This window comes from Embiotoca jacksoni, unplaced genomic scaffold, assembly GCF_022577435.1.
Source record: "Embiotoca jacksoni isolate LCO1_2020_lvr unplaced genomic scaffold, fEmbJac1.0.p SCAF_2, whole genome shotgun sequence".
In the NCBI taxonomy this organism is placed as follows: Eukaryota; Metazoa; Chordata; class Actinopteri; family Embiotocidae; genus Embiotoca; species Embiotoca jacksoni.
Window position 1 is genome coordinate 2066096 of NW_027185340.1, and position 25560 is coordinate 2091655.

General features: G+C 39.9%; 3 protein-coding genes across 8 annotated transcripts in view; 1 reads left to right on the forward strand and 2 right to left on the reverse strand.

Moving 5' to 3' along the window:
* The window catches only part of pde11a (phosphodiesterase 11a), a 35744-nt gene extending 24512 nt beyond the window's left edge, over nt 1-11232 (reverse strand). The window contains exons 1-5 of the mRNA XM_069153860.1: nt 10168-11232; nt 9287-9445; nt 1808-1897; nt 1011-1151; nt 788-852 (exon numbers count right to left, since the gene is read on the reverse strand). Coding sequence (XP_069009961.1) covers nt 788-852; nt 1011-1151; nt 1808-1897; nt 9287-9445; nt 10168-10971 — 1259 coding nt within the window. The 5' untranslated portion in view covers nt 10972-11232. The remainder of the gene's footprint in view (nt 1-787; nt 853-1010; nt 1152-1807; nt 1898-9286; nt 9446-10167) is intronic.
* Nucleotides 11233-12223: 991 nt separating this feature from the next.
* Nucleotides 12224-14172, reverse strand: LOC138200893 (cytochrome c-like). Its single transcript, XM_069153861.1, has 3 exons — nt 14055-14172; nt 13251-13427; nt 12224-13125 (listed from the first exon to the last, which is right to left on the reverse strand). The coding sequence occupies exons 2-3, from the start codon at nt 13420-13422 to the stop codon at nt 12980-12982; spliced, it is 318 nt and encodes a 105-aa protein (XP_069009962.1). The 5' UTR covers nt 13423-13427; nt 14055-14172; the 3' UTR covers nt 12224-12979.
* Nucleotides 14173-17386: 3214 nt separating this feature from the next.
* Nucleotides 17387-25560, forward strand: part of osbpl6 (oxysterol binding protein-like 6) — a 36520-nt gene continuing 28346 nt past the window's right edge. For 2 of the 6 annotated variants that reach the window (XM_069153863.1, XM_069153865.1), the window contains exon 1: nt 17387-17841. The gene's annotated coding sequence lies outside the window, so the exon portion shown is untranslated. The remainder of the gene's footprint in view (nt 17842-25560) is intronic. The other 4 variants (XM_069153864.1, XM_069153866.1, XM_069153868.1 and 1 more) reach the window with 2 other exon arrangements.

The following is a 25560-nucleotide window of genomic DNA, read 5'->3' on the forward strand; positions in this document are numbered from 1 at the left end:
CTTTTGACGCCAAAATTGCTTATTTAATGAAACACATAAATCGCACAACCGTCTTTGTTATTCAGATTTAATCCTTTAGGAAGACTAATGACACCACAGAGACATCGTACGTTTGTAATTTCAGCACAGACTGAAATTTTTGCAGTTTTATTAGTTGAATTTACAAATTAGCTTTTTCTATTTGAACATGTGATAGCAGTGAAAGAAATGTGTTTCATCAGAAAGACTTCACGAGCCAATCTAGCTGCCTGACATTTCTTTCATTACTAATTTCCTAATATTTGTATTTCTTGTGTTTTTTTAAATGACTGTTTCCGTCATCACTACTGCCTTAAAGTGACCGTATCACTTATGGCAAGTGCAGGGCTTTGGGGGGAGGGGGAATAATTTGTCTTCCTTTCAGTGTTGTTTTCATCCATAAACATCCCACACAATATTAAGTCTTTCTCCACTCAGCCATGCCTAGCAGTCGAGAGAAGCAGCAAAACCCAATTAAGTAGGGATCCCGCAGTATGCCTTCTATTCAGAATCCGCATATTACTCCCACAGCACTACAGAATAGTCAATTTTCCTTCTCATTTTTTTGTCCTTAATGGACGCGTTACAGATTCAAAAGAGGCTCTGAAAAGAATTGACAGGTGATGTGGTGCCAAAGGCAAACAAAGATAGAGGTTACCGGTATGACAAGGGGGGTTGGGGGGGTAAATGGATAGTAAAATATACTTTTCATTGGGCCAGATGTTACTGAGGTGCAGAGCAGGTTTTAATACTGATACATGATACATACCTGCTTTCAGTGTCTGCGCTACACTTAGGGGACAGTAGTTCAAAGGACTTGGTGAACTTCACCACCTGAAAGATGTGAATGGGAAGAAATCACCCAAGCTCATGGAGATACACGGTATTTACTGAAAAGAACTAAGGCAGACAGAAAGATCAGGCATGCACATGCACAAATGTACTGACAGATAGACACATGCACAGCAGGACAGCAGAGAGAAAAACAGTACCGGTGACTCAATATCCTCCAGCAACTGAACGGAGCAGCGCTCACACTTAAGCAGTGTCTGGGCACGGTGCATGATCTTCCTGACAATCTTCTCCAGGTCAGTCTGTTCTTCAAACAGGTCATTGACTACTTCCAAGAGTGCCTGAACACCAGTAACAGAAAAAGACACTACTGGCATTATTCCAAACAATCTGAACCACATGCTTCTGCAAAATGAGAAATCTGTCAGCAGGCAATAGTGAGGACCCTTTAAATAAAGATGTTTTGCTCGCTCAGCTGTTGAGACCCGATTATTATCATCATCATCCTTAAACCATAAACCGACAGGATGATATAACATGATTACTTTCCTCAATAAAAGTAAATTAAGGCCCTTTATCTAAAGCAGTACCAATCCAAGATAATACACAAGCACATAAAAATCATGTGCTGTAAAGGGAGCTCTCCTCATTTTTCTCCTCTACTCACTGAGCTGTGTTCTCATTATGTTCTCTTCCATCACAGATCAATGTGTGACGTGAATTAGTGCATCTCTTAACATTCCTGAGGAGATTTAGATCATGGAGCCAGCCCTCGTCTGGATACAGGCCCATCCCCCTCCGCACGTCAAGGGAAAACGTCCATGCAGGGCCGCATGCCGCTCTGTGATTCCCACTGCAGTGGCAGCAAGTGGGCTGCTGCTGATCAATACTCTGCCTCAGCGTCAGCATCGGGGGGAGGGGGGCAGGAGGGGGGGGGGGGTAATGCTGATCCTAGGGAGGGGAGGGTTATTATCTTGGTTGGCCGTGTGGCCCTTACCCGACTCCTGTCGTACTCCTTCCTTGAGGCGGCAAAGAGTTGGGCGTTGGAGATTGCAATACCACAGAAGGGCAGGTACATCTGCAGCACCTGTGGACACATTAAATACCGGATCAAATTTACTGTAACTTAATGAAGCGACAGGTATTTGTTAATAGTTGTTGGAATGAGACATGTACCTGTCACATTTTTAGGGAATATGTTTAAGGATACCAGGTGGAATTTGTGCCCACCAGGAGCACTATTAGTAGTATTTGTAGAGTGACTTCGCCTGTTTCACGTGAGCACGTGGTTTGTTTCACGCTGTTCCACTCTCATACGAATAGGAATAACATCAAGGAAGCATAGCTATGAGCCAAAAAAGAAGATGACTGCTGGCTGGCAAACATAACTGTTCGGAAACAAAATGTAGACGTAACTTTTGGTTTGTTTTCAACTCGACAGGACATCTTATAGTGTTAAATTAAAGCTGTTTAGAAAAAGAAAACTAACAACAAAAAAAGAGTCATGTTTTCATCTGAGAAAAACTTAGCTTTTCAATTGGAACAGATAAGAAATGGCCTTTCATTGGCATTATTACTTGCCAGGACAAATAAATCAATTCAACTGACATTTTACCATTTCACTGAATGGACTGATTTACTGTGCCTTGGGCTGATAACATAAATTCCTTATTTCACTCATATTTTCTTCACATAAATAATGTAATCACTTTATGTGGCCTAATGGCCAGAGTTAATATGCATGCTGAAATCGAATCAATGTCTTACAGGTTTGGAGTCGAACTACATTTCTTTGTTTCTCACCACTGTTTGATTCATAATGAATATCAATATGCAAGCTCACTCTGCAGAGGATGCAAAGGCGGGGCTGCAACCGCCTGCTACTAACACAACTGATACGTGAATGCACAGCTTGGATTCTATACGACGACGATCAGCCAACAGTGTAGCTTTTATCTGGGAGACACTCAACCCCCATAACATGGAATCAATAGAATTTAGGTTGTGTGCTTCCTTCCTCTGCCTCTTTGTTTAGTTATCTATCTTTAGCATCTGGCTGCTGTGTACACAATATAATCAGTACAACAAACCCACTAATATTTACCAGCCTTCAGCCTGACCTGAGGGTAGGGACACTACAACAATGCATGAATGGGAAGTTACTCAGCTGTGGCAGCTGATACAGGGATATCTCTTTCACCTCTCAGAAATGATAATGTATCAGTTACTCATCAGCCCTAAATTAACATGTGAAGAACATAACCCTGTAGCATTAGGTGGAAAACTACACCTGTACCTACACAAAATATTTTTATGGTAGTCCACTAGTTCACAAGCTGGAGTCAGGGCTGCAATGAGGTGATGCTATGTGCAGCTGGGGGACATTAATAGACTAATATTGGTTATTCATATTTGTTTGATGTCCTTTAGAAAATACTAAATATGATGTAATAATGAAAATACAATAATAATCAAGTACAATACGTTCAGAACTTCTTTTATGCTCTTAAAATTATGATTAGGGATCTAAAATGGCATCACAGACAAGAAAAGGTTGAGAAACTCAATTTCCTCTACAATCAAGCCATTTGGCTTTGTTGTGTTTTAGTTCTCAATGATTGACTTCTCATGTTACAGTATTGTGTTTACGGCAGTGTATTTTTAATCATCAAATAAATTCAATCAATCAACATCAAAAATATAATTCTTCTGCTCTGGTATGTCGCACTGATGTGCTTATTATGATGCACATCAGAATTATGCAAATCACCTCATCAAAAACATTTTGCATCATAATGTGATATGATGTAAGGCTCATGCTAATGAGTAAATGAACTGAGAACAAGCACTTCATTCAGTCGTTATACATAATCAAGCGCCCTGTGCGATTGTTTTCGGACACAGAGAGCAGATGATGCTGAGCCATAAGTTCATTCATAATGCTACTTCAGCTGTCTTGTGGAATTCTCTAATAATGATCTTCCAGAAAGGCAGTGGCCATCAATAGCCCCAGCAGGAGCAGAATCATTAGCGAGCAGGACGTTTGGGGATCTGGCTATGGATCTGCCTGTGGAACTAACAGGCAAACCCAAGAAAAGTACTGCTCTCTAATTACATTCTGTCAGGCAGGCCATTATACAAGGTTGCATTACAAATAAGTCGTTTTTGCCTGGAGACCTCTGGACTGACCAGTAAAGAGTGGTTTAATAACAAAACTAAGTGGCCGAGGCCTCAGGGACAGTCAGCTCCTCCGACCTCAATGACTACCTTTTCCACAAATGAAAATTCACATGAAGCAAGTCGAGCGAAATTACATGGCTTGTTTCTCCATTTCTCCCACTAGTCGACTTAAAAAGCCGTGTTCACCTTGTGTGTGAGGTGAAATAAGACTATTGTTGTTTTGCCAAGAATTGGTATGAGGGACCAAAGATAAATCTCTGATCTCATATGGATCTTCACATTTGATTTCATTTAAATGAGTAGAGGTACAGATGTTTATTTTAAAATAACAAATCTACAAGAAGTAGCCTTCAGAGCTACGAAAAACACTTAAGTAATTTAAATACATATTAAATATGCAATATGAAAACTGAAGATGAAATGTTTGTATTAAACACTTAAGCATTGAGACCCAAAAAAATGTTGGGTAGAAGACGGTACTTTGTATTTATAAGCATAAAGGTTGATTTAGTCATTGAAGGGCACCGATGGCACTTCATTAACATCACTGTCACTCCGCTAGGCAGTGACACACGGTTGTTTATAGATGCTAATTTCTAGGTTGTGTAATGAGTTTAATCAGCTAGCATTATTAATTAAGAATTACATAATTTAATAATTAACAGTAGCGTGTTTTGTGTCACCAGGCCTATTGAGCTTATTAGCGTGTTGAACACCTGGAAACGTAATGACTGAAACTGTATTTCATTCAGAAATTTGGAAAAACAAACAATTTGGTGAGTAAAAAGTCACATTCAGAAGGAAATTATACAGATTTTTGTTCAGCTGATAACAGTTACAGGTGAAGAAAATAAATAACACTAATGTCACCTAAATTAAAGCATGGAAACAAAAATACAACTAACATTTTTCAAAATTAAAGCTCCATTAAAATATTTATATCATGAAATTATTTTTGCAAATCTGCCCACAATGTATAACCTGCTATTAAAACGAGATCAGTGAATCAATGTATCACATTTTCATTAAAAGTTGAAGGGAGGAACTAAACGGAGTTTTTCTTGAACAAACAATGCCAGCTCTTGCTTTTTGATGATGAGCTTAATGAAAGCTTGCACATGTTTTATATGTTGGACTCAGATGTCTTTAATTGAAATGATCACACAAATAAGGGCTCGATTTAAAGCAAATAATTATTAGTGCGCGACAGATAATAGTGGCTTTTATCTGTTCTTGTTTTGTATCAGTTCATGTTCATTTTGAGGGCTGTCCACTCAGATCTCACAATCTGTTGCAGCTGCTGAATCTCCTGGTCTGGAAACCCCCACAGTACAGTTGTAGGTCCTCTTTTTTTTTTTTTTTACTTTGAAACTAAATGTCCTCTTTGACTTATTTACAATAAAAATGGCTGTGCATTACAAAAAAAAACCAACATAAAACTCTGCTCTGAATGAAAAAATAATCTGAATCCTAACAGAAGCAACCCTTTATTGTTTATACCAAAAACAGGATAAACACAATAAGTAAAGTTTAGATTCAATACACACTTTGCCAGCATGAAGTTCAAATTCTGACATTTTTCTGTCATACGAAGCTCTTTGTAAGAAACACGTTTGTTATGATGCACTGCATAAATGTGATTTGAGCTGCTATCCACCAGGATTATAAAAACATGTGGCTCAGAGTAGAAATTGTGTTCTCTGTTCTTTAGCTGCAGATTCACATTGGGAAATTGGGATATTGTGTGAAAGTGGTTGTTACAGAATTGCTTCACGTCAATTTGACAGTGACTTTGGCAGCCAGAGGTGGTGAGGGGAGAATGCTGTTTGACAATCGACTCACACAGATGTTAAACTGTATTGGCAGATGGAACCTACATGGGAGCGTTTGCATCTCAACAAGAGACAATTCATGAAAATGTCTGCCTGAGAATAATACACTTCATGTGCAATGTATTAGAAGGCATGCAGAGTGGGAGAAAAGCTATATCAAGGTAATAATGCACGGTGTAGAGATAGCAGGATGCGGTCAGTTTATACACTTAAATTAAGTCAGTAGCTATATTCCTCCACAGAAGATAATGAGGCATTGCAATTATACATGGGTTGAACCATTATTCAAACTCCCCAAAGGCCTCCAATCCAGTGGGGGTATCAACAGAACACAATTAGGGCAGTGTGTGATTTAAAACCAGCCATGTAATGTGTTAAAAATCCTGAAAGGTTTCAGTACATAGAGACCAATTTTGTTTTGATAAAGGTTCACTTAAGCCACTAATGGCATCTGCGATCGCAGCATCTTTTAATGTTTTGGAAAACATGATACGTTTTCTTATTACAAGGTCTGCCATAAAAGCAGAACTGCAGCTGTGCTGTGCAGGGAGCTTACTGTGTTCGCTGATGCTAGCGTTGCATTTCATTACTAATTCAGCTGTAGCCATCCCAGGCACTAGTGTGACGTTAATGCAATGTGAAACATACTCAAAACAAGGGAAATAAAAAAATAAAAAAAAGAATCCCTAATCTGCATCTGTTATGAACAATGGATTGAATCTAGATGCGTAATTTTGACAGGAGAACGCCAAGAGAGAGAAACATACAATAAATATTTAAAAAAAACTAGTCACTTGCTACAGCGAAACTTAACTCTAAAATAAAAGCACAACTAGATTTACGCTTTCACGTTTCATCTTTTCCCCCTTTAGGGGCTCATGCAATCAGAGAGCAAGTCAGTGCATTGGTTTGTCACCGCCTTTCTGCTTCATCTATTCAAGCGTGCTGATGGACTAAACACGTGCTCCTCGTGCCTCTCTGATAAACGATCATTCAGAAACACAACACTATCTGGATCAGTGTGAGCCGACTGCTCTAACATATTCGATATTCAGGTATTATTTTCATTCATATACGTCTGTGCCTTCGTGTTTGTTGCAGCTGCCAACTTGACTGACCTGTTTACAGATTGAACTAATTCACGAAGGAGTGAAATACTAAGAGAGTGCTTTAGTCCTCTTGGAGCATAAATCTGTTTTAAAACAGAAGATCTGTGGACAACTGGAACAGCTGAGGGAGCCCGAGCTGTCTCACAAATTCCTTTTTCTGGTTGGCAATCATTTAAAATTTACATGAATTGGGCAATCGAGATGGTGACACTAAATTAATCGCTGACACGTTGACTGTTCCACGCAGCATTTCAGTAAACTGTTAACCAATCTGAAATTCTGTACATCATATAGAAAGTTATTGTGTCCTGGTCCTTTGGACGAGCTTCAATCCAACCAGAAACAAAGACTGAAGTTTAGAGTAAATATGCTACATGTCAGACAAGTGAGCTGGGTGAGATGTTCAGAGAATACAAAGAGTGAGCAAACATTACCCGCTGTTTATCAGACGACACATATACAGTTAGCGTTGATGGTCAAATATTCAATTTAAAATAGAAAAAATGGAAAAGGGAAAAAACAAGCGGCACGGAACGATCCACATCTGAACTCTGAGCACGATCTCGAGTAAGAAGAACTATCCATTCGGTCCTCCTGTACGCTGTGTACCTGCATCAAATACTATGTTCTTCAGTTAAATGTGAGGCTTCGTACATAATAGTATTCCTGTATATTTCAATGATTATCGTTTAGGATACTGTGAAAAAATAAAATGGAATAACTTTCTAAACTGCAAGAAACTGAATCAATTCACCGTTAAAAGCAAGTTTTTGAACTACAGTGTTCGCGAACAATTAAAAGACATGTTTGAAAACTACTTCTGAAAAATCTCAATCTGAAAACTCAGAATGATTAGCTCGGCTCCAGGCCTCTGAAACGTCACAACCAGCTCTGATTTGTTAAGCAATTCGAACAATACAGTAAAACCAAACTCAGTCTGAGTATCAGGCCACAGAAACTGAAGAATCCTCCAATGATGAATAAAATCTTCCACGATTGTACGTCAACATACAAACAATAAAATGCTTGGTGGAAAAATCAAGAAAAAAAACACCAAACTGTTTACTTATAGGAACTGAATATTTCTGCTACTGTAAACTCATGAGTGTAATGAAAAAACACAGTTCACATCACTGTGGCCCCGCTGTACTCGACAAAACACCACAAAACAGCATCAGCATTACTTCATGGCTCCTCTTATTGTTATTCTTTCCTCTGTACTCAACTTCAACGTACTGCAATAATACGAGTCTGATGACAAGCTGCTGTGTAAAGCTGTAGTTGGGCACCTATTATCACGACAACCTGCTTACAATGTAAACCTGCTGATGGTTTGCCAGTTTACCATTTTCACAACCTTTGACCAGCGTGTTAGCATTATATCATTTGCTACTTAGGCTCCTGGTAGCGCCGACAGTTTTGCAGCTATTAGTTCTCAAACCAAAATACTGGCCAACTTGAAAGTGTGACCTGATGACGGCTGTAGAGGAAAAGTCGGGGCATTACAAGTTGTTACACGTCATTGGAAAATATGAATGTCGACACAAAATTAAATCGCAATTGCTGGAACGTTTTACTCCAAACAACAACAACAAAAAAGTGTGTACTATATTTATTGTCAATCACTGAGCCAGATGCAGAGGAATCTTAGAGGATAGGCCTACTTGAAAACAATAAAGACCATTTTACACTAACCCAGAAATGTCAGCCAAGTGGAGGTGCTGGAAGAAAAGTCACAGGATCACTAGTGATTCCAGTTCATCCTCTGGGGAGCCTGAACACTTGTATCTTACTGCTGTGTGAACCAAAGAGGTGACATTGCTCTCTCTTGTGCAATGCAGCAAATGTGGCAGAATTTTACAACCAAACTAACATTTTACCATAGACCCATAAAGCATATGATAAAATGGCCAAATATAATCCAATCAATTCACTTGACTTTGCCACTCCATTGAATATACGCAAGAAAAAATACTTGATCAGTTTGATTTACTGTCCCTTTACTCATAAGAAGATTTTCTATTTATACATAAATGATAAATGATCTGATCTAAAACTGCCCCAACTATTATTCCTATCCATTTTCTGCTCTAAAAAGTTAATTAAATCAGACATACAAATATTCTTTGGGTGGTGTATTAGTGAAGAGATAATCTACATTTCACATGTGCAGAAAACAAAAATTGAATACACCAGAATGGAGAGGATACTAACAGGTTTTGAGACAAAACACAGAAAAACAAACCCATCTTGATCTATTGTGCACACGCCACGCAGGCAGCAGGCCGCATATTGTATTATGTTGGTGTGTTCTTCACCCACCATTTCTGCTCACAACTTTAATAACGAAATTACCTTCTCGTCATCTTCAGTGAAGAGTTGGCCACTTGAAGTCTTGTTGATGGCCTGAGCAACTCCAATGATCTCTCCATCACTGTTGCCAATGGGCATGCACAGGAGGGACTTGGTTTTGTACCCTGTCAGCTTGTCAATTTCATCACTGAACCGACGATCCTGCAATCCACAGGCACAGTACAAAACAAAGACACAACGTAAGCACTTGTTGGAGGAAGGCAGTTTCCCACTCTTATTTTAAGATGACAGAGCATTAAAATGAATCAGGACTACAAGTCTTACTCACAAAAACTGTCTACAGGGAAAGCAAAATGATAAGACAGCAGCCTAGTCTGAGGTTTGCTCTATAAAATATTGTCCTAAACCTGAACAGATGTCTGACTTGAAGAAGAGTTCCTCAGATGGTGGCTCAGTTTGGACAGTAAAGTGACATAACTCTTCATTTCCAGTGTGAATATTCTGTCAACCAAGAAGAATTTTGGACTTTTCTTCTCTAGAAAAGGGGGATATTTAAATCATGAAGCAATTTCACATCTTCAATCATTTTAATGTAATCTAATTTTGTTTTTGTTAGTAAAAAAAAAAAGAAATCACAGTGAACTTGTAAAAACAGCAGAGACTTAGACTTTTATATATATATCAATCAATCAATAATGACTCGTGTAAATGTGGTTTGACACAAGCTGGGCTCATTGGACTACTGTGACCACCGGTGTTGGTTTCCACGCTTTCAGTTGAGACAGTTTGACTGATGATCAACTGTAACGGATATAATGACAAGCTGAAAGAAAATGACCTGTTGTATCTTTTTCTCAGTCTTTCTGTGACTCATACGAATGCACACACACGCATGCATGCATGCACAAAGAGAAGGCAAGCACCTGATAGGCGTCAGGAATGTTCACTGTCTCTCCGTGTTCAGCCACATATCCAATGATCCCTTTCCCCCACGGCACTTGCACTTCATCTGAATTCATTGAGGGTAAAACTGTTGTACCTGCGTGCACGTCAAAGAATTTGGACATTAGTGTTTTCTTGTTGCCCGTTCCCTCCACTAGAAACAAGGAGCACCGGTCTGCATCGACCATAATACAAACAAACACAAGGATTTTGTAGCTGAGACTCGTTAGATCCAAGTCGTTAGATATGTCTTTTACAAGCTCCAGGAAAAACTCTCTTTCATTGTGTTCTTTGAGGTAATATTTAAAATCCACGGCAGTGGACGGGTACTGGGGGATGTTGACTCTGGACTCCAGCAGTGCGCTCAGTATGTGCGCAGTGGTCGGGGGCAGAGAGCTCGCCTTCCTCAGCAGAGCTCTCCTCCTCATGCTCGTCAGCGGCTCCTGGGCCCTGGAGTTCACATGTTCGTCGTATGTCCTGTTGACATTGATGGCTTTTGATCTGGCGAAAGTTTTGCGCAGCTCTTTCTGAGACGCTCTCCGCTGCAGACCATCACATCTGCTCGCCCAGCTGTCCTTGCACGCGTTGATCTTCTCTCTCGACTCGGCGGGAGCCGCCGCCGCCGCCACCGCCGCCGCCGCCGGACTTTTGCTTGCCTGGTGATTCTTGAGCCATTTCTCTACCATGCTATAATTCCCCTTTCTGTTCAGGTAGTCCTCAAATAAGTCGGGATGCGAGTCCAGAAAACTTTCCACGTCAGAGAACACCATACTTGACACTGCCATGTCTTTTCTTCAGATGGTCCTCAGTGAACCAAATCCATGAAGTCGCGCAGATAAATATCATCTATGAGGCTTTACTGAGGGTTAAAGTGTAGAATCGTGTGAATCCCATAACTTCCAAGATGCATTATGCCGGGAACACCCCTGGAGCTCTGGCTTCATCTCCAGTTTCCACTCTGTGGGGAGAGGGATGGAGACTCCCTTTGCGCTCCATATTCCCCCACAGCATTTCCACACCGCTCACTTAATTTAAGCAGATCCACGTAAAACAATGTGGAAGCAAATTGAAGCTCGCGCAGACTATCACAGGCATTTGGAAATCTCACACAGAGCCACTTCCGAGCATCATCCGTCTTATGGGTCTTCTTGTGTGCAAATGACGCTGGCTGTGGTTGGCTCGGTCCGGCTGATGCTCGCTTCGTCACACAGACAGGAGCTCGGGATTGCTTCAGCACTCAGCCCTCTGGCCATTTGAACCGTTTGCCCTCGTTTAGAAAGGCTCTGGTGATGATGGTGCTGAGGATGCTGATGATAACTATGGTAAATTACCTTATCGTCTTCTCAGCATGCATAATAAAAGGATACATGTTGTAAACAGATAAAATGGTGGATTAGAGTGGTGCATGTTTGCTCATTAATGACATTTGTGAAGCTTCTTAAAAGAAATATATCCCTATGTGACAGGATTATCTCATAATATGCTCCAAACATAATAAGTTATTATGCATGAAAAAGATTTGCTGTCTAACAAGAGAAATCGCAGTGATACACTGTCGACTAAATTCAAATGAGTAAAACAAACACTACAACATTTAGCAAATGTAAAATCTGGTCTATGTCATAATTTGTGCTATTTAACAGACTTTTATTGGCAGTGAGCACGTCAGAAAATCAAATTCCTTTATACATTATTATTAGTCAATCTGTGTGCAGATGTGCCATTTGAACGCTAGGGGGAGCTCTACTCCACAATTTTGAATACAGATTTCTGTTCAACTCTTATCGGTCTCCCATCATGGACTCATGGACAGCCCTGGTCCGAGACCTCTGACTCAAAGCCTTATAGGTTGGAAAAGTTATGAATATAAATGAGTAAATGTAAATATAATCTATACCCACGACACAAAACCAAAACTACGTTGTTTTCTACTAGCTTTTGTCAAATCAATAAAAACAATGCCCTCTCCAACTTTAGCTGAAGTCAAACAACACGTATTTACAGTATAACCAGCTTCAAAAAGATGTGGGACTTAAATAAGATAGCTGCTTCCAATTTAATCAAAGTCTCCAAAGCAATACATTTAAAGGCATGTCCTTCAGAGGGTGAAGTTAACTCTTTTCAAAATTACCCAAATGTAGTGCTGCATTATGCAAATCCAACGAGAACACGCATAAATACATTACAAAATGTTTTATAACAGCTACCCAATTTCTTGTTGAGGTGTCACACTCTCTGACATAGAAGAAATTAGAACATATGACTCTTAATTTTCGCTCATCAATCCACTATCAGCCAAAGATTATAAGCCCGACATGCAGGTTACCTTATTCTTACCATGCAGTCACATCTGGGAACATATCAAGTCAAACAAATTCAAAAGAAAATGTTACGTGCCAGTTTTATTCAACTTGAAATTTCAAAAAGGACTGGACTATTGAGGTATCATTGATGCAAAAAAAAAAAAGGCATATTCATTCTTGAAAGACAATTAGAATATAAACCAAGACACTCCTCAGCAGAAAACAACAACAATGGATGACAGATAGTAAACACAGCTTTCAGTCCTTACGTTCTGAATGAACAGTATATAGATTAATAATTTACGTTAGAAAAGAAACCTGTTAAAACCAGGAGATGTGGCCAAGATGACAATTTATGGTAACACATCTTTCGATCGGTTGTTGTTCTGCCTTAAGAAAAAAAAACAAAAAACATGTTGAGTCCTGGTCTCTTGAGAAAAAAGTTTTTCAAGACACAAAAATACACAAAGGTGCACAGATGAGGAGTTCTTTATGAAGTTGCAGACTTAAGATATGCCACAAGGTCAGCTCGCTCATTCTTCTTTTTAATCCCAGCGAAGATCATCTTTGTTCCTGGAATGTATTTCTTTGGATTCTCCAAATAAGTCATGAGGTTGTCCTCATCCCAGATAATGCCTGGAATTAAAGAAACAATGAGCAATAATGTTTAAGTCAAAATGGCATGACTTAAAAGAATATTCAAATAATGCATATATACATATATATATATATATATATGTACACAGACATGCAGGATTTACCTTTGCTTTTGTTGGCATCAGTGTAGGAGTAGCCGTCCGCCTGGCCTGTTTTGCGTCCAAAGAGACCCCAAAGGTTCGGCCCAACCTTATGTTTTCCACCATTCTCCACAGTATGACACTGGGCACACTTCTGGACAAATGCCTTCTTGCCCTTGTTAATGTCTACAGGCATGATTTCTACACAGGGAGAAAACACACACATAGAAACATTGGTATTGACTTTATGACCTTTTCATAATTACCCACATATATTAAGTTGTTTCCATTTAAAAAAAAAAAACAACAACATATTATTATTTTACTGCTTTTATTAATTAAAATACAAAGTTATACCCTCATTCAGCCACAAGGGGGAGTTCCCCTTCCAGTTGCGTAACTAATATGGCCCCGGCAATGTTACAAAACTTTTACAACTTCAGTTTTATAACATAGCTCCGAAGATAAACGGAAATCAGTGGCTGTACACGTTTACTGTCTTTATGATATGAAGGATTTCATCAAAAAGTGTCCAAATGGTTTAATAAACGGCATCTTAGACTTAAGACTACCACATAATGTTACATATGGACATTGGGACAACTTATATGAACATTATATTAAATAAACGTTAAATTGGGGATATTTGTGCGGATTAAATGTCCCTCGACATTATCAGGTCAAACATTTACAGTATTTGCCGGAAACAGACCGGCACTGGACCACGTTGCATGTGATCATCGAAACCCACAGATTTGAACCGAAAGACGGGACAGGAACAACAACGATCAGAGCAGCTTGGTATTATTTGGATGATTATCGTCTTACCGCTTCTTGAGATGTACTCAAACGTCTGGATGTGATTTTTCGGGTTTTTTTTTTGTCCGCCTGCCGGCTTTTCTCCTCACCGTTTCACAACTGAAGTTACTCCCGCTGAACGTCATCAGTCAGCTGACCTGTGTCGGTCAGACACGTCACGGCGGAGGATCGTTCACTGTCAGTTGCGCAATACAACACCACATGTACGTGATGAACTGCTTTCTTCTGATGGAAAGTAACTCAGTACTTTTACTTACTCTAAGTAGCCTACGATTTTGAGGTGCTGATTTTATCTGAGTATTTAAATCCACTGGAAACTTTTATTTGACAACAACATTACAGGTTTTTAAAATACAACACATTGTCAAAGATTTAAACCAGTGGGTTTGAACTTTCGTCTTCTGACATCTTACAAAAATCAGTGCAGTCGGGGTCACATCTCAGATGTTAAACAGCTTCTTAACTTCTAACGGTTGGATTTCAATAAATGTTTGAACAATCTAATATCCCATAAAATATTTATTTAGAAAAAAGTCCCAAAACTGAAAACAGTTTGTGGACGACAACTCGTTTTCTTCTTCTTTCCTCTCCCAGTAATCATCATCATCGACCTGTCAGCTTTATCTGCTGTCTGTCACACACTGATACTTCTGTATTAATAAGCTAATTATGTCCTATAATTAGATACTCACACTTTACCTTTAACTACATTTTGCTTTACATACATTTTCATGCTGGACTTCCACTTGTAGTAGAATATTTCTGTATTGGTATGTTTACTTAAGTTAATGAGATCAATACTGCTTCTTTTTTTTAATCCCAATGCAATAAACAAAGATGCGACAGTTCACCACACACCACATTTCAAATAGATACAGGCAATGAACAAATTGTAAGGTTTTCTGAACAGCTTCACTTGGTATTACAACCTGTTTGAGGATGGGGCATCACAAATCATACAAAAGGTTTCAACACATCTAATAGAAAAGAGCAAAAATGTGTGTCATGTCATGCTGCCGGAGCACAATGAAGAAAACGTAGTCACCTTATAGACTCACAATTAATGGACTGTCTTTGTCTTCCTACACACTTTCACTGATTTCCACCCACACAGGATTCATACAATTCCCTTGTTGTCCAACAATATAATTGAATATGAAAATGTTCAGTAATGACAGGGACTATATTCTGACAATTACAAGACATTTAAATAGGAGTATGTCAGAGTACATGCTGGGCATGCTTGCTGTGAAATCTGATATCTGATCATTTTCAGAGACAGACATGTATGGGAAGACTTTAGGTTCCCCATATTGCCTCTCAACATTTCCCATAACCCCCTGGTGTGTAAAAAAAATCTCAGGAGTTCACCAATTTCGAAGATACGGAGACTGCAAACACTGATGAGAACTAAATCACTCCATACAAATGCCCTGAGGTCACCGCCGGCACAAATCTCTCCATTATTGTGTTGCTGTTTTTTGTGACTTACCTTTCACCTAATGACACCAAAACTCCTCTAGTGTCATCCAGTGTCAAGTATTTCAATGTGGGCGGGGTCTACGGTTTGACTCCTCCCACATTTCGCCCCGCAAACAAGCCAACAGGTTTTGGTTTTGGCTGAGCCTCAGGCTGGATCAGCGGGAGGGACGCTCTGCCTGTGATTGCGGGCATGCGTCCCCCCATCTGATCCAATCCAGCACCAGCCTTTTTGAATAGCTAAAACATGTTCCAGGGGTTTATTGTGCATATTCTAAGATATCTATTTGCTATTGTAGTCGATAGTAGAATTTTAGATCCTCATCTTAAATTAAATTCATTAACCAGGGCTTTGTTAGCATACGATGATTAAATCACCTGAGAGGCTTTGAAAACTCTAAATAATGAAAAAAAAAATACAGATTTTTTTTTTTTTTATTGTACAAAAGAAAATGCTGTTCCTGTCTTCCTCTCTCAAATGATAATAATAATAATAATAATAATAATAATAATAATGCGTCCCTTTTGTCAGGTGGAACATGAAACTGAGCATTGCAGCACTTATTCTTGAAGGTTCCTCCTCGATCTACTTTGGCTTTTGTACCGAATTAAAAACAAAAGTGTCTACCAAAATGAATAAATGCAGAGCAGAAACACCACAATTTAATTATCAAACCCAACTGATAAATTAGCTGATATTTGCTTTCACTATATATCCGCATCTACAAAACGTATTGGCCACAATGACGTAGTTATTTGGAAACCACTTGTCCAGCAGAGGGCGCTGTTTCGAGCTGTGCGCCACTCCTGTTTATCCTCAACACAATTATTTAAAGGAACACGTTTGGATTCTTTTCACCAGTTTGTTAAATGTATGGTTGGAATTATTTCTTTATCCAGATATATTTCTGTCAGATAGAGTCAACATTGCTGTTGGCCTCAAAAATCCAAACAGAGATTAATCAAAATCCTTAATTACAATATTTGTCCAAATTTGACACAACTATGGGCCTAATTAAAAAAACAAACACTGAGGCTGCAATAGTTAATTTTCAGATATGGATGTGTGTAACTGTGTGAGAGTGAATAAATGCAGATTTCTGGTGGAAAACAAATAATTATGGAGGGAATCTTATTAAGTGTTCCAAATTTGAATTAATGTCACTGAGGCATTAATGCTTAAGCTGCATTGAAATGTTGAAATTGGTCGAGATGGAGATCATTTTAACCTTTTTATAGTATACTCAATATAATGTTGGATTATTTAATCCATATTTGATCCATATTTTATTAACAGATTGTTTTTAATTGCGTTTTAATTGGACAATTGCGGTTAAATGCACGCCTGAGATGTAACGGAGTAGAAATATAAACCAATACAACTCACTAGTTTCCAAAGTTAAAGTCGTAATATAGTTTATAATAATAAACTTCTACTTTTAGGACGTTGCAGGTTATTTACTTGTATTTATTATTATTTTTTTGGTGTGTGTATTGCTACTTCTACTTCAGGATCTTGAATATCTTCCATCACAACTTTAACGCCTGGTTGCATCCCATCAGTGAAGCTGATGGGATGTGCGAGAGCCGTTGCTAAGCAACCGGTCCGGGTACGATTCGGCATCAAAAAAAAAAAAAGGGGTTAAAAGCAGGTGATGGCTTTTGTTTCACAGCTGCAGGAGACATTCACGTTCAAGTCATCACTTTTTCTTTTTTTTTTTTTTTAACTTTCCGCAGCAGCAGCCGTTTGACCTCACAGCTTCCGTACGTTACTCCGTGACGTAGAGGGGGGGGTCTCTCTCCGGGGGGTCCGGGTCCCGGTCCCGTCCGAGGTTTGTGCGACTCCGTTGCCATGTTTTGTGAACAGCCGCTGTCCTCCAGTTTAGGTTTTTCTTTTTTTTTTTTCTTCTTTTCTCGGTGATCCACTCCGGCGATTTCTTCCCGCTCAAAGCCGATCTTGCTGCAGGGAGGAGCGACCGGAGCGCAGTTGAGCCGAGCCGAGCCGAGCCGAGCATCACCAGCCCCGCATTCAAGGAAACGGTGCAAACACAGCACTTTTCTTCTCTGCTCCCTCCTCGACTTCCCCATCATGTTGTAGTCTCCGAGTCTTCAACCGACACATGCACCCCGCCGGGACCCCGATGGACGCCGCCTGTCTTTGAGCAGCTGGGAATCTCTGGCCAGTCAAGGGAGACCCCCCCCCCCCCCCCACCACCTCCTCCACCACCACCACCACCACCTCCTCCACCCCTCCACCTCCTTCAATTGTTTCCTGCGCCAAGAGCTGTGAAGACATGGCCATCACACCGCAGCCGTGGTAAGACGAGACGCTTCTTCCTCCTTATTGCGAAGCAACCTGAAAGCTAATATAACGACAACTACCTAACAATGCAAATGTTGAATGTCCTGTTTCTACCCCCCCCCCCTCCTCCTCCTCCTCCTCCTCCACCCTCCCCTCCACCCCCCAACACTGAGACCCTCTCATCCTTTTGTATTTGCATCCTCAGTGAGTCAGACATGACCACACAGCCGCGGCTAAACGGAGCTAGCTCGCGTGCACTGCAGACATCGATAGTGCACGTGCATGAATCCAAACATCCCATAATCCCTGCTGCATTATCACGATGGAGGATCCATACAAAAAAAACATGGATGCCCCTGCTGGAGTAATAACACAGCCACGGCAGCCAAACTCTGTCACTGACTTTGATGATGTAGGATGTAATGCGTCACTCACATTTTCAACCTTTTTTAACTGAGGGTGCCCCCCCTCCCCCTCACCCCCCCCACCCCCCATCCACACACACACACACACACACACACACACACACACACACACACACACACACACACACACACAGTACCTTTTGGGTATAACCGTCCCGTGATATGTGGTCTCCATTCATGATCTCTGTGCGCTCCACTCATTATGTTGTCAGTGTTGAAACTGATTGAAAGTTCGCCAACTTCTGTCACTCACCCGGGTCGGCCCACGACATCATCACGACATCACCGCGACATCATCACGACATCATCACGACATCACTCGGCCTCGTCTCAACTGAAGGTCAGTCGGTGACTTTGCAGTCGTCTAAAATAGCCTCCGAACACATAAATTAAAGAGGAGCGGAGGAGAAGCTCGGTGCCTCTGTGGTTTGTAACTGACATGCTCGAATCGAATAGATGTTGCTCTGATCAGCAGTGATTATTGATCTGCTGATATATTGCCCCCCCCCGCCCCCCCCCCCTCCACCCGGCCCTGAAGAACCCTTCCTGCTGAAGGTGTCCCCGTCCCATTCACATGACGTCTTTGCAAAGCTTGCGTGTGCCTCGTGCTTTGATCGACGGAGACGGCATGAAGTCGACCTCGCTTCAAAGCTCCAAATAATCCATTCAGATTGTCTTTTTTTCTTCTCATTATTATTTACAGACAACAGCACACACTCCTATTCAGTAAATGAGCTGACACATTCAAGCACAAAGTTCTCGATGAATTAAAGCAGTGGGTTGATTAATATGATGACTCATGTATAGCTTGTCCCTTTTGTTTGCTTTTATAATTGGCTTTTACGTCACTTCTTCATTGTCTGATATTTTTCGCCGAATGAGTTTATTTCGTTTTCTGGAAGCGTCGAGCTTCCTCTCGTCATAATTTATAGACACCGTAGTAAATGTGATACCTGACTTTTTTTTTTTTTTTTTAAATCCAATGCCAAAACGATACTTTACATTCATTAATTATAAAGAAATGTTCCCCTTTCCTGCCCAACACTGCAGAGGCACAGAATAAAACATAAATCACGGTTCACATGAGGCAACAGCTGAGAGGATCTGAACAAGACTTCAGTTTCCACCACACGAGTTTTTCTAATATGGGCACAAGTCAGGCAGTACCTTAAAAAGTATTGCTGCGTGTGATACCCAGCTCTACCTAGATGATGTAATGTGTGCAGCGCGGGATAAACTGGCTCTGTCCAGTTGGTGTTATGAAAAGAGAAGGAAAAAAAAATAAATAAAAAAAAAGACAGGCCTACTTTAAAGAGACTCAGTGCTTCCATATGTCACACAGCCGGACGCTGAACACGCAGGTAGACGGTGAAAACAGCGCTCTGCCGATCGATACGCATTATCAGCCAGATGTACATTCAGACAACACTTGTCCTCTCCAGACCCTGTAATATAATCTAAGGACATTTTGTTGGCCTACTTTAATTATGCAACAGGAAAAGGGGGGTGGGAGGGGGGGGGGGCAAACTCGGTTGACGGCGGCGTGCCGGTCAATAATGTGATACTGTGCTCCTCGGATGTGGTGACAACACAAAACACGAATGTGTTCATTACGTGACGGTGACGGTGCCGTTAAACGTTTGTGTTGCTTCAGCAGCAAACGCATCACGTAAGAGGATTTCTTATTTCTAAATGTTTGGCCGGTTTGTTTATCTCTGGGTCTTGCGGTTCTTGACATATCGAGCGTCTAAGTTTATTTTCTTTATCCCTCGCAGATTTCCCAGAGCGGGCGTGGAGATAGTGGGATTATCCGGTCCTCCATGTCTCTCTTTAGACAGCTCTGCTTCACTCTTCTCAGCCTGACCCACGTCAGGACGGATGATAGTCAATTCTTTGTGTCATACTCTATTGATCCCTGAAGGAGAAACTTGACTTTTAACTTGCCACCCCCACTGAGGTCGCGGCACATATTCAGTGATCAAAAGCCTGCAGTCTGTAGGAATGAAGGAGATTCGGTGAAGCAGATTGTTGTTGTTGCAGGTTTGTGTTTGTCCTTCTGCCGCGCTGCTCAAACTAGTTCACTTTTTATTCAATCTTTTCAATTTGAAAGTAAAAATCATTTTAGGATTCTTAGGCTTCATTCGGACTTCAGGCAAATCGGACTTGTTCCTCGAATCAGATGTTTGGGATGGAGATGTCCGCACCGGTGAACGGATCAGATTCGGTGTGTGCAGACACCCCCGACCCGTATCTGCATGGCTCGCCGTAGTCGTGTCTTTTACCGGCGTTGCGGCTTTCCAACACGCCAGCGAGGCAAGTGGAGGTCCGTCATCTTGCCAGCTGACAGTTTGCGTCAGCGTCTGCTCACCAGATGTGGTTCTCGTATTCATATAGTGCCAAAATCTTCTCAGCTGGCGGTAGCATCGACTCTGCTCACTCCGTCACTCTCACAAACACGTTGTTGTGTGTTGTGTTACGAGTGACATAAGAAATCCGACCTGAGCCACCGGAGCATCTCAACAGAAATCCGATTAGATTTCAAACAAGCTCCAAATTTCCAATTTGCTGTCGAACAAGATTTAAGTACAATGACTGCCTTGTTTGTTTAGACCCTATAAAGTGTTCACCAAACCTAATTAAAAGAACCTTCAGAGATTTTTTTCTTTAAAACTTACCTCTACTGTGTGTTGTGCTCAAACACCACAATTATTACGGACGACCAAACGTGAAACTCTTTATTCCAGTTTTAATATACCACCAGTGGAATTTTTTGGTACATCTAACGTTCAATAATACTATAAAGATGTTTTGATCCACCGACGCTCAGATACAGAGAAACACTCCGATGCAAAGAAAGACCAGATGATCTTCTGAGAGGTCCACAAATCACAAAAAACATCTCTAAACCGTTTGTAGAGGTAATGAGAATTTATGTCATAACACTAATTATCATGTCCACTCTGCAAGTTATGTATATTTTCTAAAAACGCTGCTACTGTAAACAAGAGAACAGCCACAAACGAAGCCTGTTCAGCTTATTCCCACTTATTAGAGTCGCTTACTCGGCTCCTTCCACGCGTCTCCAGATGGTAGATTAATGAACCTCGTATGATCTTAGAAATTTCAAGACATTCATTTCATATTGGTGGCACAGCTCAGACATTAAATTATCCCCCCCCCCCCACCCCCAGAACATCTTCTCTGACAGTTTTCATCATCACTTGTGAAATTGAGAAAACCCCTCTCCCCAAATTCGGCTGCGTTTCTGGAACATGAAATGAGACAGAGCTAATTTTTTTATTTTTTATTTTTTACTGCGATCAAGCTGAGATGAAGGGATCGGGAAGAGAACCTTTTTTTTTTTGTTGCTTATCTAGACATTTCGTGACCATGGAACAAACACAACTGTGAGCTGTAAACACGTCTGAGGAAATTAGACGAAGGATCGGCTCATTTCATGAAGAATACTGTCGTGTGTAATTCATCATCACAAAGAGGCTGCACTTCACACAAAGGCAGTTTTGTTAATTAGTAAATGTGTAAATGTTAAAGTATAACTTTTTACACACCCCCTATATATATAGTATAAAATCAAAATCTTTTATCCACCTTTATTTCATCACTACACATAAAACTGACAAGTATTCTCTTATTATGTGTCATTACATTATTTGTTTTTACTGACCATCTGACTGCATGTTTTTCAAATGGACAATATAAAAGATGACTAAGAATAAGGGCTGAAAATAACTTAATTTCAAACGAAATTATATTCATTAGTGATTTATCTGTTATAAAAATATAATTCATCTATTGGTATAATTCAACACTCGGTACTAGTTACACCGGAGCTTCACACTTAGGTTCACTTTAATTAAACAATGAAAGTGGCCGAGGTATTCTGTTATTCTCCGTAATGTTTATATATAAAATGGGCATAAATATGGTGCACATATGTATGACAGTCTTTTGCTGTATTACGCAGCTGCTTTTGCAATAACTCTCATCTATTTTAAAACACCAGCCTTCCCCATACTTTCTTTTGCAATACTAGCCATGGGTTGAACGTAGACACAGAGAGGTGTTGACCACCGTTTATGATATTTAATCATTTCATGGCTCATCCCCCTCTCTCAGAAACAAACTGCTCATGTGCTTTGAATTGTTATCTATTTTTAATTTAGTCTTGTTATATTTTTATATGAATCGATTGGGTCTTCATGTCTGGTTGTAGAAGACGTGTTGCTCTGAAGCAGTTTGAGCAGCAAAGTGACTGCACATATTGCACATATTATTGGAAGATTCCTTCAAGATCATACAACTGAAATCTTTTGAAAAATGATAACGCTATTTAGATAATTTCTCAGGACTTAAACTGGAACACTCAGTTACAGAGAGACAGTTGATTCTTAGAAAATGAAACTTCCCTTTGTGTGAAGCACACAAATGGGTATACTTTTTTTTTTTTTAATTATTAAGATCCACACAGTCCACTCCTGTTCAGTCTTTATTGCCCCACAGGGGGAAATCTTGCTTGGAGCATAATCGAAGCAGAAGCTCATCCAGCATCACACACAATAAAAATATTAATTAGAGAAGTAATATGCAATAACAGGAAAGAGAATAAATGACACACAAAACAATGTTAAAACCCATTGCCAGTTCAAATGATAAAACTACAGGGATGCTAAAAATATTGTGAAAAAATGAGTCCTTTGTAAAAAAAAAAAAAAGGAAGAAATCCCAGAAGTCCCAGAGCCTACTGCACTATTACATCATGTTTTAAATCTGCATAGTGTTTGGTTTGACTTGGTTGAAGTCTTGACCAGGTGTTTCAGAAGTACCCTTGCAGCATGCACAGGGCCGGGCCTCCCTTGTCTTCCTGCTCAGAGAATCCTAATCATGGTGGCTGGATTTAGAACAATAAGCTCGTGACTAATCGAGTCCTGATCGGACATTCCCCAAAATTATAACCGGCTCCGCGTGGAGCAACGCAACCGTCCATCTAAACAGGAGTCAAACAGACAAGCTTAATGTCCATCTGTCAGATTCATGCTACCAAGTTTTACCTTTCTGGCCACATTCGACACTATTGGTTTTCGCTGTAATCCCACTCCACGGTTTACATCATCTGCACAAAGAGTCATAGGGCGGCAATGGTTGGCTGATTTAGTCTGTAAATCCTGAACTTTTTTGGGTTCTGCTTTAGTGTATGCACATTGTCACGAGATGGATGGTGAAATCACGTGCTCTGCAAAACGGAATAAAAACTAAGTGAAAAAGTTTTCTTTTTTTTCTTTTTTTTTTTTTACAGTTTTGGTTGCGAGTTTTCACTTCACCTTTGCTTCCTGTAGATTTTTATCAGTTTTAATATCGTTGGACTCTTTTTATGTGCTAAGAGGTATCTGTGTATTATGTCTTTCAATGTCAGCAAAATGAACTGAAAATATTCTAAACTTTTAGTTCACAAACTGGAGCCTTCAGAGTCACAGATTAATAGTGTTTAAAAAAGGCAAAGTTTACACTGAAAGCACTCGTCACTTCTGCTTTATTAGGTCAAGGAGAGTGGGTCTATTAAATAGGCTAAGTGGAGAACACTATCTGAATGGACTAAGTGCCTTGTCTTACAGTAGCTTACAGCCTAGATGGCTTAAGACAAGACGGGGATGATGACGTTGGAGGATCTGAATTATAGATTATTGTGTTTGAGTGTACTGCATGGTTGCATCATGTGATCGTTCATACAGCGCTGGGGTGTGTGCAGGCTAGAGCTGTTTAGAGGACTCTGAGTTTCCCCGACACAGACTTCCTGTAGTTAAAACCACAGGGTGCTCCACAGATGTATACAATGAGAACAAACTGTCACTGCCTACGGTGGACGGTTGGTAATTACACTCAGGTTTCTGTATCACTCTTTCAGAGTTTGTCTTTGGCCTCATGATAGATAGATAGATAGATAGATAGATAGATAGATAGATAGATGATTGATAGATAGATAGATAGATAGATAGATAGATAGATAGATAGATAGATAGATAGATAGATAGATAGATAGATAGATAGATAGATAGATAGATAGATAGATAGATAGATAGATAGATAGATAGATAGATACTTTATTAATCCCACAAGGGGAAATTTTTTCGCTACAGCAGCATTTATAGATACAGGAAAGAAATAAAATAACAGTAAAAAATATAAAATATAAAAATGCACAGTATATACAATAAAATAGAATAGAATAATGAAATTAAAACTAACTAAACAATAGTGCAAAGTTTTTTATTTTTTTATTTTTAAACAACCAAGAAAAACAGACAACGGTGTTATTGTTGTGTGATGGATTTTGCCAGAGATGAGTTATTGTACAGTCTTGTGATACACAAAAACTGATGTATTACTAACATATTCTGCCTTCATGAGACTTAATTGTCGGTGAATTTTGCTACCGTCTAGGGCTGCAATTAACAATTATTTTCTATATTGATTAAGACTAACTGATGAAAATGTCAGAAAATGTCTTTCTTTTTTTTCAAAAAAATAGAGAGAGAGTTGAGAGTATACTACCACAGATATGGATTTTATTTACGACCACAAAAGACAGAAAACCCACAAACCATCACAACAGAGAAGGTCCAATGAGGGTGTGTTTAATTAAAACTATTTATAAATTACTGAAATTGTAGGTTGATTAGTTTTCATTCAAATCAGTTCCTTGACTCAACAAATAGCGACAGATTTAACCGTACAATTGTATTACACAGTAACTATACACGGGCTGAAGTAGTGCGTGTCTGGCCATCAGGGCCAACACTTAACCTTGATGGGATTAAGGTTAATGGACCACACAAGTGTAACAGTGTTTTCTCCATACATGATTTATCAGGGAACGGCTCTATAATTATCATGTTTTGAAAGCTCTATCGCAGTAATGTGATTGAGTTTAATAGCTGGATGTAGCTGAATGAGATGAAATGAAATGAAATGAAATGAAGGCCCCTTTTTCTTTGTTCATTATATTCACATTACTGATATCTGTTTCTCAACATGTGCTTGTGGGTAAATACGGCATCCTCTCAAATCCCAAAAGTCACATTATCAACAACGATGTATTTGATGTCCAATCTCAGTCTCTCAACTGAATGGGCTTTGTTTATCTGTTTGTTTTCTATTATCTTGCAATCAATGTATGTTTTAACAGTGCTGAGGCCCCCTGAGAGCTCAGACAATTACACAACACCGCTGCAGGCAGTATTATGGGTGTCAGCATGGAGCAACACGGTGCGACGGTTAATGATGGAAACGAGCC

What these genes read in the sequence shown, in the direction of transcription:
- LOC138200893 (XM_069153861.1), bottom strand. Translation starts at nt 13,422, where the DNA reads ATGCCTGTAGACATTAACAAGGGCAAGAAGGCATTTGTCCAGAAGTGT. An exon ending in TGATGCCAACAAAAGCAAAG is followed by an intron (nt 13,126 to 13,250) that starts GTAAATCCTGCA and finishes CTTTAATTCCAG; the next exon opens with GCATTATCTGGGATGAGGAC.